The 14871-nt window shown below is 31.6% G+C and overlaps 2 protein-coding genes across 2 annotated transcripts in view; both read right to left on the bottom strand.

The window, feature by feature from the left end:
* Nucleotides 1-6967, bottom strand: part of LOC143038501 (sphingomyelin synthase-related protein 1-like) — a 67673-nt gene extending 60706 nt beyond the window's left edge. The window contains exon 1 of the mRNA XM_076207750.1: nucleotides 6557-6967. The gene's annotated coding sequence lies outside the window, so the exon portion shown is untranslated. The remainder of the gene's footprint in view (nucleotides 1-6556) is intronic.
* On the bottom strand, nucleotides 694-1086 carry LOC143038286 (SCAN domain-containing protein 3-like). Its single transcript, XM_076207306.1, has one exon. It carries the CDS (start codon nucleotides 1084-1086, stop codon nucleotides 694-696), a length of 393 nt encoding a protein of 130 aa, XP_076063421.1.
* Nucleotides 6968-14871: the final 7904 nt, after the last annotated feature.

Genomic DNA, 14871 nt, shown 5'->3' with positions numbered 1-14871 from the left:
GCCAAGGCGAAGGCAGAAATATTAGGGAACTTTCGGTTACCTGCATAATCTAGTTTTTCATATACCTCTGCCCCAAATGCAACACTGCTTTCCAAACATGATTTTGGCCATTGCTCAAGGTTAAGTACACCCCATTCATTTTCTAGTTTATCTATATCTCTGACTATAGATCTGTACCTTGAAGCAATAGTTCCAATAGAACCCTTGATTTGAGAAGTGGCTACACGAGGATGCAATTTCTGTAAAAGAAGTAGGGTGTCAACATTATCTGGCAAGCGCAGCTGCACTTGATTAGTCAACTCAAGTACAAACTCTTTACATTTCTCTTTGACGTTAATCAACTGTTTATTAGTTAAGGTACAAGAGTCTGCAAATGCGTTGAATTCATAACCAAAATTGATAGCATTCAAAGGCAAAGTATGATTCTGAAATTTTAAAGAAGGGAGATCTTCTTTGGCACATTTTGATAAGTGATCTGATTCTACCACCATATGCATGATATTACGATACATATCGATCAGGTCTTCAGTAAGTTTAGCTACCTCAAGATTTTGCCCTTGAAAAAGTGTGTTGACTCTCACCACCTCCTTAAGTACTTTCCGAACATATAAAAGGTACAACTTATTATGAGGATCATTGTATGCTTGGATTAGTTGTTTTGCTGTGTAGCAACGCTCACTTGTTTCGCACATTTCAAAATGCAGTTTTAGGGAGTCCCATTGATGAAGCAAGGATAACACGGATTGCCTCAAAACGGGACAACCAACGTGTGCTAGCTAACCCAGGCACTTTCTTGGGTACACCATCCTCAAGAACTTTATACAACTCTGTATATTTGTTGATCCTATTTGGACTATTAGAGAACCATGTGTGTGTGTCTCTAACTAAAAAATCAAGAACAGTGGGGAGGTTTTCACATGCCTTACTTGCAGCTAGATGCAGGGAATGACGCACACATCTAATAAGAGTTATTTCAGGGTTGTCATTCTTCAATAATGTTATGAGTGAGTGATGACGACCTACAATTGAATTTGCCCCATCTGTGCCTATACCTATCAATTTGTTAACATCTAATCCATCTTCCATCAAACAGTTTTTGACAGTTATATAAATGGAGGTGCTAAGATAGGAGGGGGGGGGGTGGAGGGGTGTGGAGTGTATTCAGGGATGGAATGGGTGGGAATGATTTTATGCCTTTTTCTTTTTGGCTACCCCCCTTGTAAGGGGGAAAAAGCCTTGGTATATGTATGTATGTATGTATGTATGTATGTATGTATGTATGTATGTATATAAATGGTGTCTGCTTTTGCATCCCTTAGAGGTGCTAAACGGTAAAAAGTAATTGTTCCTGTCCACCTACTTTATGTAAAATGTGTGTCGTCACTTAAGGTCTACGTTTGGTACATCCGAGTCTTACTGCGCACTCAATTCAAATTTCGTAATGGGACCTTTCGCAGTGAGCAAATTGATACCAGACACCGCCAGATTTTGTAATTCTTGCCGGAAAATGAATACTTTTTTGGGCAAGTTTTATAAACTTACAGAGGTGTATCGTTGTACATTATTGTATTTGAAATTTAAGTAAATTAATTTCATGACTGCAAACGGCATATAGCACTGTTTGAGCCTCTATTTATAATCACAGATGATATTCGTAAAACAACCTATAATTGTATAAAGCCAAGCAATTTGTCATTTTCTACCGACTTCAATGGACGTATACTGATATATACTTTCATTTGAATGCACCAAGCAATAGGCAAATCCATGTAATGTATCGAAAATATAATTTTGTATCGAAGACTTAATTTTTTCGGTACGATATACTTTGTCTTCCTCTTATTTTTTCTTGAATCTGACGTGCAGTTTGCCACGGCACACGTAAAATTAGTCATATTTGTTTGAAAATAGCTTCCAGCAGATCTAAGAGCCTATTCTTTACAAAAATGTCGTTAACTTCGTACGTCCGCCACCACTGTTGTTATTTTTTATCTCATTGATATTCTTCATATACAGGACGTGACAATGATATCCATTATTTTTCAACACTCTCAGATAAAATGCACAAACCGAAATCAACATCCTCTTATTTTTATTGCTCATAGTTACTTCAGTAAATATTACCTATTTTTAGTTTTACCTTATGATTAGATTAACAAAGCCTTATCACACACCAGTAAGTAAAAATTATAACATTATGAGTCATGTTTTTAATTTTAAATACATTTATGCAGCAATTTATGGCGTATCTTTTTTAAATATCGGTTTCCAAATTAGCTAAGTCACCCCTTTGCCTCGTGAAATCCGAGACAATTGAAAATTCTAGCGCTAATAGGAATCTACGAGCCTGGCTGCGAAAGGTCCCATTCGTTCTGTACCGACGTTGGTCCTACTCTCCACTGTCCGCTCTCACACGCTCTATGTGAAATCACGCTTGCGGTCCCGTGAGACGTGCAAAATGTTCTTCTTTACCTCTATAGGTTCTGTACGTATACATACATCATATAACTAGACATTAAGCAATAAAGATTAAATATGATGTTTTCCGTATTAGGGTAGACTTAGCTAGAATATAATCGGTATTCGGTAGTCTTAATTTCTTTACCAGTGCCTAATTATTTACAAATTTAGGGCACTTGTCACATTATCTTGGTTAATGAAAAACTACAAGATTTGTGGTATTTTCAGAAAGAAAAACTACAAGACTCCAAGATCAAAGCAAAAAGATACTAGATCTAAAAGGAAAACACAAGGAGTGGCAAAACGAAATACGAATTTATGAGAACACCAATGCCACCCCACCTCCCCCACCGCCAGGCCCGGGACAGCTATAACCGTTTCTGTTGATACTTGGCTGATACATATTTGAAAAGTGACGGGGTGTCTTGCCTTATTCAGCTGTGTATGTACTTTTGCACTATTATTATTACTATTGTTTTAACATTTACTTGATATCCCATAAAAATTCCACAACAATAAAAATTCCCATGAAACCTCCAACAAAAATGCAAAATATCCATAAAAAAAAAAAAAAAATCCACAGATATTGAGGTGTTAAAGTCCTCCCACAAAACGAAGAGAAATTTAGACTCGGAAAGTATAGTACAGATAAGACCAGATCAATTAAGATTAAACTCAGATCACAAACAACAGCAGAGAATATCTTAGCAAAAACAGGGAAGCTAGCAGCAAGCGAATAATATAAAAAGGTATGGATAAAAAGAGAAATGAATAAAGAGGAAAGAGAGGAAGAAAAAATGAAAAGGAAAGAAGCTAAAGAAAAAAACGAGACCAGAACGGAGTCAGAAAAAGAGGAATTCTACTGGAGAGTAGTGAATATGAAATTGAAGAAATGGACCATAACAGAGAAAAACAAAAAAGAAACAGAATAAAATGGAAATAACAGAAAGCTAAGAGTATCCTACACGAATACAGATGGATTAATAACAGGACTAAATGAACTGAACGAGTATCTGAAGGAAAAAGATCCGGACATAATGGGAATTGTGGAGACAAAATTGAAAGATACACTACCACCCAACAGCATAGGACACAATGCATATAATTATTGGATTAGAAACAGAGAGATAAAACAAGGTGGTGGAGTTATGTTCCTGACTAAGAAGGATATAAACGTGAAGAGTGTCACATATGGAAAGAACAGAGTAGAGATGATTATGATAGAAATAGAAGACAGAGATAAGAAGAGCAGAAAATTTGTAATAAACTACGTGCCCCCAAAAGCAGCATCGTGGGAAGAGAGTGAACATAAAAGTATGTTAGAAGACATAAGAACAACACTAAACAAGATAATGGAAGATGGAGGAAGAATAGTTATGATGGGCGACTTTAATTGCAAAGAAATCTGCTGGGAAGAGATGACCGAAAAGGGTGGAGAAGACTCATGGGGAAATGTTCTATTTGAGATGATAATTGATCACACAATGACACAATGGATCCAAGAGAACACTAGGTATAGAAATGAAGAAGAACCATCGAGACTAGACCTAATAATCACATCAAAACCTGAAATAGTGGAAAAAATACAATACCAGGCACCAATAAGTAAAAGTGACCACATATTGATAGAGCTAGAGCTAAATGAGAAAAAGTACATGAAAATAAATGAACAATATAGAAAAGGAAGAATGATGTATGAAAAAACAAACTTTGATAAAATAAGAGAATTCTTAAAAAAAAAAAAAAACTGGGAAGGAATATACAAAGAAGAAACAACAGTAGAAGAGAAATGGAATATTTTGACAAACATTTATAAAAAAGGAGTGGAAAAGTATGTCCCAAGACAAAAACAAGAAAAAGAATATGTAAAATGCTGGTACAACAAAAGTTGTAGGGAGTTAAAAGACAAAAGAGACAAAGCTTGAACCAGATGGAAAAAAGACCAAAGGCCTGAAAAATGGAAAATATATACCGGTTATAGAAATGAATATGTACAAACATGCAGAGAGGAAAAGAGAAAATATGAAAAAGATGTCATAGAAAAGTGTAAAGATCAACCAAAACTATTCTACAGATTTGTAAACAACAAACTGAAAAACAAACAAGACTTGGAGAAATTAAGACAAGGAGGAGCTGAATACACAGAGGAAATTGAAATGGCGCAAATTATGAACAAGCATTTTAAATCAGTGTTTACAAGGGAAAACATATAACCTGAAGAGATCGTATGGAAAGAGAAAGTCCCCCCTATAAAAGAAATAGAAGTAACAAAGAATGAAATATTGAGACACTTGAGTAATCTTGATGTCAGAAAATCGAATGGACCAGATGAAATAGCAAACTGGATTTTGAAAGAATGCAGGAATGAACTGGCAGACAAAATACATAGCATAATAAACAGTTCCTTGAAAGAAGGAAAAGTTCCAGAAGATTGGAAAAAAGCAAATATAGTACCTATTTATAAAGGAGGAAATAAAGAGGACCCTACCAACTATAGACCAGTCTCTCTAACAAGTACAATAGCAAAGATTTGTGAAAGAATTGTCAAAAGTAGATGGGTAAAATATTTAGAAAGAAACCACGTGGTAAATCCAAGGCAATTTGGATTCAGACAAGGACGATCATGCGTCACCAATTTAATATGTTTCCATCCAAGGCTAATAGATATAATACAAGAAAGAGATGGATGGGCTGATTGTGCATTTCTAGACCTAAAAAAAAGCTTTTGTCAAAGTACCACATAAGAAGTTGCTTAAGAAATTAGAAACTGAAGGAGCAATACAGGGCAAACTGCTTAATTGGATGGAAGACTTTTTGCAAGAAAGAAAAATGAGAGTCGTGATAAGAGACAAACACTCAAAATTAGATGAAGTGATAACCGGTGTTCCGCAAGGAACAGTTCTGGCCCCAATAATGTTTGCTATGTATATTAATGATATGGACGAAGAAATTGAAAGCTATATGAGCTTCTTTGCAGATGATGCAAAACTACTGAAAAGAGTGAAAACAGAAGAAGATTGTGAATCACTACAGAGAGATCTAAATAAAGTACAGGAATGGAGTAGGAAGTGGGAGATGGATTTCGATACAAAAAAGTGTAGTATAATGGAATTTGGAAAAAGCAAAAACAGAATAACAGGATTATATAAATTGGGAGAAGAAGGTATAAAAAAAGTAGAAAATGAGAAGGACCTGGGAGTCATTGTTATGAATGATATGTCACCTGACAAACATATAAATAAGATTTTTGGAGAAACTTATAATTCAGTAAGAACAATCAAAGTTGCATTTACATACCTGGATGAAGAAATGGTGAAGAAAATTCTAATCACCCTAATAGGACCAAGATTGGAATATGCAGCAACGATATGGTCACCAAGTACAAAAAGATGTATAAAAAAACTTGAAAGAATACAAAGAGCAATTACAAAATTGGCACCAACACTCTCAAAACTATCATATGAAGAGAGACTAGCAAAACTTGAACTACAGACACTAGAGCAAAGAAGAGAGAGAGGAGATTTGATAGCTATTTACAGAATCATGAAAGGCATAGAAATTACTGATAAAGAGAATCTGATAAAATGGGATGACAGAAATACAAGAGGACACGGAAAGAAAAAAAAAAGACAGCTATAGAAGAGATTTGAAAAAGAACAGCTTTCCTCACAGAGTAATAGACAGTTGGAACAAGTTAGATGAGAAAGTGGTGTATGCAAATAACAATACATGAATTTAAAAATAGTTTAGATAAGATGAGATATGAAGACGGGACCCTACGAGCATAGCTCCCCTTCCCGTAAAATACAACTAGGTAATTACAACTAGGTAAATACACACAGACAGGCAACCTCGTACACATATGAATATATATTAACTGTAGTAAAGAGGGAAAAATCAAGGCGTTGGATTTAGGAAACCAAAAGTTATACAATAGCAATAGTCAAGGAATGATAGGATAGAACGTGGAGGAAGACGTGGACTTGACACCAAGAAATGGATTGAAAGCAGCTGAGAATGGGCGGATTGGGGAACTCCATGCAAACGACATGACATAGATTAGTATACTGTATAGTATATTAGTATATTAGTATACCATGCAAACTCCATGTAAACGTCATGACCTTCCAAAGTGCTTATCAATTAGCCGTAAGGACGATAGTACAACAAAAATTATTTCTCGAAAATCATTGATTGTGCTTCTTGATGCAGGGGGAGGCAGTTGATAGGTATATTTTAGTTTGATGTAATAATTATTAAATACGACTGGCTAGTCATTAATATAGACATTGCCATTGGATGGCAGATCGGGTCTCCTTAATCGGTGCCTCGTGACTAAAGGAATGCCCGCCAGTCTCTCCCATGAATCAGGCCTCTCAGGCATAGGCATCCCAATGAAATTGGCCCTATATATATGCAGAGGAGGAGGAGGAGGAGGAGGAGGAAGAGGACGGGAAGAATTGGGGTTATCATCCTCACGCGTAAACAATCATGTGATGAGTGGAAATTTATCTGGGCAAAAGATAAGAACCACGATAGAGTGATGTGTTTAAGAGGATCGGGATTTTTTTTTCGCTGGAGAGGTCACGGCAAGGGCAGATTGATATGCAGGAGTGGAGGAGTTGACAGGAAAGATTGTACGATAAATAGTCAGAGCTGGGCGCGTTACCGCCGGCCAGGTAGTGCGTTAGTAACGCAGTATCACTAGTGGTAACGCAAATACCCAGCTCTGGTTATTTTGTTTTAGAATAGGGAATATTATATTTGTAGTTTAGGTATTATTTTATCGACAATGTTTTGTAAGAAGTAAATACTTCTCCATTTATTTTTTTTTTCTTCATCTAAATAAGTCTACAGGAAATTGACATGGGTAACGTACTGACGGTAACGCAAAAAAAAAAAAAAAAAAAAATCGGTAACGCATTGACAGTAATGCACTACATGTCTGGCGGTAACGCATTAATGATTTTTTACGGGACCCGACACCCTGAGCTGAAAATATATGCCCGGCGGCACTTTCAGGGGGCCAGTAATTCTAGCCTGGACTTGCCGACCACAAATCTGACAAAACAATGATTATAAAAAAAAAGAGGTCAAAGAAGCCCAAAGAAGCCCAAAGAAGCCCTGAATAATTCACCGTAATTTTTGCGTTAGTATCAACAAAATATGAAATATTTTTCCTTATCGTTTATGCAGTAAGGACATTAAATGCAAAATTTAGAATCTGTTTAATTATTTAGCAAGGCAATAGCTAAAATGTCTCCATGAAAAAATAATTGAGTTTGACTTATTACTTTGTGTTGCACTGAGACTCTTACTGACTGTGAGGATATCATTTATCTCTCGAGAAAGGGCTTTCAGTAAACTGAAACTCATCAGGACACACCTAAATCTGACATTGGTGGATATGAGATTTGATGATATCATTCATGAATTTGCCATAAGCAAAGCAAGAAAATTCTTAATGTAATCTACTAATTAATATGATCATCCCTTACCTTCTGATACTATCATTCTTATGGTAATTGTTTTATTTTGAAATCGATTCTTTTTTTGGTGAAAATACTAACACGACCCTATTGCGGTCTTATTTCTATTATCTATGAAATGCCACACTCTTTAGTTTTCACTTAATTATACGGCACATACACCTAATGCATCATAGGGGAATTTCAATCAATCAGTCAATCAATCACTCATTCATTCAATCAATTATCTATCAGTCAGTCAACTATTCGGAGTCCACTACTGAACAAAAGCATCTTCCAAAATTTCCAACACAGCTTTAATCGATGCCTGGTAACACACACACACACACACACACACACACACACACACACACACACACACACACACACACACACACACACACACACACACACACACACACACACACACACACACACACACACACACACACACACACACACACACACACACACACACACACACACACACACACACATATATATACATATATATATGTATATATGTGTGTGTGTGTGTGTGTGCGTGTGTATGTGTGTGTGTAAGTGTGTGTGTGTGTGTGTGTGTGTGTGTGTGTGTGTGTGTGTGTGTGTGTGTGTAGCCGTATGGTTTGGTTACACAATGGGTGAGCGTGCGAAGCTAAAGTCTTGGTTTGACTTTGTATTTGATTTAAACAGGGACTTCAACTTAGGATATAATCTCCCAAAAGGAGAACGTCTCCCCTACTGAGTCTAAAAGAGAGCGTCTCCTCTAGTTTCTTCTACCAGATTTAAAGGAGAGTGTTTCCCATAGTAGCTGCATATATAGGAAAATATGCCTATCTAAGCATGTTTTGTGTAGGTTGTCAGATACATCTTACGTCTGAAATTAATACAATAATATATGTGTGTTAGTTGCATTGTAATGGATGGCTATCATTCGTGGATGTGCCTTGACATGATGTATATGTTGGAGTTATAATAATGTAGTTTGGAAGGTATAAGAATAATGGTTATTGAACTGTCTGGTGACACTATGTACCTGTTGGATGGTGGCGTGATGTACATTTGTTGTGATGTGTTGCATTGTCTAAGTCAGATGTTTATGATTAGGAAATGTGGATGTTAGCAATATTGAAGGTATTGCCTGTCGGGTACATTCTTGTATGCGTGTGAATCACGTGTCAGGCAAGTGATATATATATATATATATATATATATATATATATATATATATATAATGGTAGAATACACACAATCACAGGCACACACACACACATACACACATATATATGTATAAATATTTATCTATCTATATGACAATCTCCTTGACAGTAGCGCACGGGATTCGAACCCGATGCATCAGGAAGTAAACTTCCTAGATACTCGCCTTAGACCGCTCGACCACTTAACGTGGTCTACTGTCAAAGAGATTGTCTGATTCATGTCGCTGTTCACTAGCGAATTTCTCAAATATATATATATATATTTATGTATATATATATAAATATATATATATATATATATATATATATATATATATTTATGTATATATATCTATGTATGCATGTATGTATACATTTTAACTTCAATATTTCTGTTTTGTTTCTGGTTTCACTGATATATTGTGGATTAAATTTGTATTTCGGCACAAACATTTCGCGTATATTACATTATGAGTGAGACATATTTGTAATGTAATCTTATATCTTGCTTATGATCTTTTCGTGACCTCAGACAAAGTACCTTTGCACGTGCCCAGGAAAAACATTAAGAAAAATATATGTAAAAACAGAGGATTTCACTTTTTTATATGTTAAAGGCAAATGTGTAAGTTCCAATTTACGAACAGTCAATAGGCTTAACCTTGTGATACAGTATTTGACTAAAATATTAGAAAAATGCATCTGTCATATTAGCAAGTGGATAAATTGTAATTCAAAGGATTATATACAGTATATATACAGTTGAACCTCGGATAACGAACTCCCCATTTGACGAACAAATCGATCAACGAACAGGTTTTGCAAACAGTTCTTGTCACTGTTAACGAACGATACTGAAGGGTACGAACACATACATACAGTATGGCTGTACACACAATCCCAACGGCTCAGCAGTGATGCGTTGGCGCGTTTGCTCTAATCATTTCGGATAGCGAAAATTTCTGTCTTTGAATGGTGTCAAGGAATGAACTAATTTCGCGATTCGAGGATCTATGACATCTCTCTGTATGTATATATATATATGGTATATACATATATATATATATATTTATATATATATATATATATATATATATATAATGTGTATTATATATATATGTAAAAACATATATATACACACATATATATATATACATATATATATGTACATATGTATATACATGTATGGATATACGGTATACATACATACATACATACATATATATATATATATATATATATATATATATACATATAAATATATACATATATATATATATATATACATATATACACATATATAAATATGTATATACATGTATGTATATACGGTATACATATATATATATATATATATACATATATATGCATACATATATGTATACATACGTATGTATACACGGTATACATATATATATATATATATATATATATATATATATGTATATATACATACATATATGTATACATACGTATGTATATACGGTATACATATATATGTATATATATATATATATGTATATATATCTATATATATACATATATACATATATGTATATATATTTATATATATATATATATATATATATATATATATATATATATTCATATATACGGTATACATACACGGTATATATATATATATATATATATATATATATATATATATATATATATATATATACATATGTATACATATGTATACGTATATATATACATATAAATATATGTATACATATACGTGTATATATATATATATATATATATATATATATATATACGGTATATATATACATATGTATATATAAATATATATATATACATATATATATATGTATATATATACACAAGGTGTATATATATATATATATATATATATATATATATATATACATACATATATACGGTATATATATGTGTATATACATATATATATATATACATATTTATATATGTACATATATATATACATATATATACAGATATATATATATGTATATATTTATATATATATATATATACGGTATTTATATGTGTATACATATATATATATATACATATATATATATAAATATATATATGTACATATATGTAATATGTATATATATATATATATATGTATATATATATACATATATATATATATATATATATATATATATATATATACGGTATATATACAGTATATATATATATATATATATATGTATATATATGTGTATATATATATATGTATATACACACACACACACACACACACGCATATATATATATATATATATATATATATATATATATATATATATATATATATATATATATATATATATATATATATATATATATATATATATATATTATGGGAAAGGTGGAGGGGGAAACACGGGTCTTTATCTGATTATCGAGTTTATTCCTGATATTTATCTGATATTTATTCCTGATATTTATCTGATTATCGAGTTTCCCCCTCCACCTTTCCCATAAATTGTCCCAATGTCTCTACATATATATATATATATATATATATATATATATATATATATATATACATATGTATATATATATATATATATATATATATATATATATATACATATGTATATATATATATATATATATATATATATGGTATGTATGTATATACAAATATACATATATACATATGTATATATATATATATATATATATATATGTATATATACGTACATATGTATATATATATATGTATATATATACACATATGTATATATATATATCATATATACATATATATATGTATATATGCATATATATATCATATATACATATATATGTATATATATACATATTTATACTATATATTTACATACCTATATATATATATATGTATATATACCTATATATATATATATATATATATATATATATATATATATATGCATATATATATGTATATATATATACATACATATATATACATATATACCTATATATATATGTATATATGTATATATATACATATATACATATATACATATATATAGACATATATATATATATATATATATGTATATATATAATATATGTATATATAGTATATATACATAAATATATATATATGTATATATATATATATATATATGAGTGGAAGGGTGGTGAGTTAAACACAAAGAACAGTTGGAGTTTTATTCACTGACGTTTCGTCCTTACCAGGACATTCTCAAAGTACTTTGAGAATGTCCTGGTAAGGACGAAACGTCAGTTAATAAAACTCCAACTGTTCTGTGTGTATAACTCACCACCCCTCCACACAATTGTCTTACATACTTCAACATACATATATATATATATATATATATATATATATATACATATATATATTATATATATATATATACATATATGGTGCAAAAGTAATCACAATAACACGTGACGAAAAAAATATTGCAGAAACCACAGGGAAATTAAAGTCGGAATACTGAAAGGATGTCGTAATAGACGAAAACGTTCAGCATTCCGACTTTAATTTCCCTGTGGTTTCTGCAATATATACATATATATATATATATATATATATACACATACATATATATATATATATATATGTATACATATTTGTATATACATATATATATATACATATATAGATACATATATATAAATATATATATATATATATATGTATATATACGGATATGTATACATATATAGATACATATATATATATGTATATGTATATATATATATGTATATATATATACATATATATTGGTATATAATATATATATATAGATATATATGTATATATTTATATATATTTATACATATATATATAATACATAAATATATATATATACATATATATATGTATATATATGCATATATATACATATATATATATATATATATATATACATATATATTTATGTAAATGTTTACATATATAAATATATATGTGTGTGTGTGTATATATATATACATATATATACATATATATATATATATATATATATATATACATTTCTCGCGAGAACAGGGATAGAAGTCGTACACTCAGAACAGAAAACAAGGGACATTTTATCCAGTAACAAACACACGGGAGAGAAAAATGAAAAGAGCGTGGTTTACAAGATTCCATGTGGTGGGTGTGATGCAGCTTATTTTGGAGAAACTTCAAGAGGAATCACAAAAAAGTTATACGAACACAGGAACGACATGTGACACCACAGGACATCTAATTCGTTAGTAGTACACGCTACACAACACGGACATATGCCTAATTGGAACAACACCAAAATCCTACACACCAGTATGAAAAAGACGACAAGAAAAACTATCGAAGCTGCCTATATCAATACTTTTAAATCAACCAATTATAGAGAAGGGTTTGTAAATTTATCAGACACAACAGCAAGATTAATCATCGAAGGGCCACAAACGGCGAACTCTATCCCAAGGCGACCTGTGAGATGACCTGCTTAGTATATAGACAATGTATTTCAATTTGTCTGTACCATGAAGATGACTCTGTCGAAACGTTAGAGAATAAAGTACTTCAGCTCCTTCCTGGACTTTACCTATACCACTCTTGCCATACATACATACATACATACATACATAATTCCTTCTTTGTATCTGCACTGAAGATATAATTATACGAAAGCGCTCTGCTTCGTTAGTTTACTTTTCCTTTTCTCATCATACATACATACATACATACATACATACATACATACATACATATATATATATATATGTGTATATACATATACATATATATATACACACACACACATATATATATATATATATATAAATATATCAAGGACTACTATTACATAGGACGTGCGCACCCAGATCCCTGGGTCTGCAAGCGGAGGCCATTGCTTTTTTTGTAACCTAACATTTTATATTGGACAAATATATCAAAACTAGAAAATATACATTGTATATAGGACAAATATATCAACTATTGACTTATTCAATGCAGTATAAGTTAATATAAACTTTTATAGTGAAATAAGAAAGCATTTCTAAGGTACTGTTATGCTTTGAAATACCAATTTTAGCAGGACTTAACAGGTATTATTGTATGAGATTAGTGTACATCAGGGTTGGCGATTTTTTCTATCGTTTTTTTTTAGGTATAAAATATCGATTTTTTATGTAAAACAGATTTATTTGATTTAAATAGATTTTTTTTTTATAGATTTTAGATATTGTGGGATTGCTATCTGATATGCGATCTGATTGTTAAAAGACATTTTGAGCATATCAATATAAGGAGCAGTATTATATAGACTTGCCACAAGTATACAAGGAACGGTATAAGCCTCCATGTAGTATATATCACTGTGCAGCCCACAACAAGTTTTAACAAGATTCTTGTTGAAACTTGTTCTAGGTAAGCAGCTTCTCACTGAGTCAGTTGCTGCTTTGGAATCAACCAGGAAGGATGTCTTCTGGACCTGACAGAATGGTTCCTTCGGGCAGAAAAAATAATCCTGTCTAGAATTATTTTGAAAAACTACCAACAACTTCTGGCAAAGGGTACAGAGCTAAATATATAGACTGCAGCCAGGAACTACAGGGCATTGTGTCAGTATCAAAATCTCACAGAGATAAATGCCAAGGTGAGCCACAGCATACAGAAGAAGAAATTGATTGACCCAGGTAAATAATTTTACTTATATTGTGTGCATTTCTCCCTTTTCATACGCAACTATATACATTTGGTGAACAATGGAGAGCATGTGCAATAA

The sequence above is a fragment of the Oratosquilla oratoria genome, chromosome 24 (genome assembly GCF_046742065.1).
Source record: "Oratosquilla oratoria isolate Oo_2021 chromosome 24, ASM4674206v1, whole genome shotgun sequence".
Lineage (NCBI taxonomy): Eukaryota > Metazoa > Arthropoda > Malacostraca > Stomatopoda > Squillidae > Oratosquilla > Oratosquilla oratoria.
This window is presented reverse-complemented; position numbering and strand designations above follow the sequence as displayed.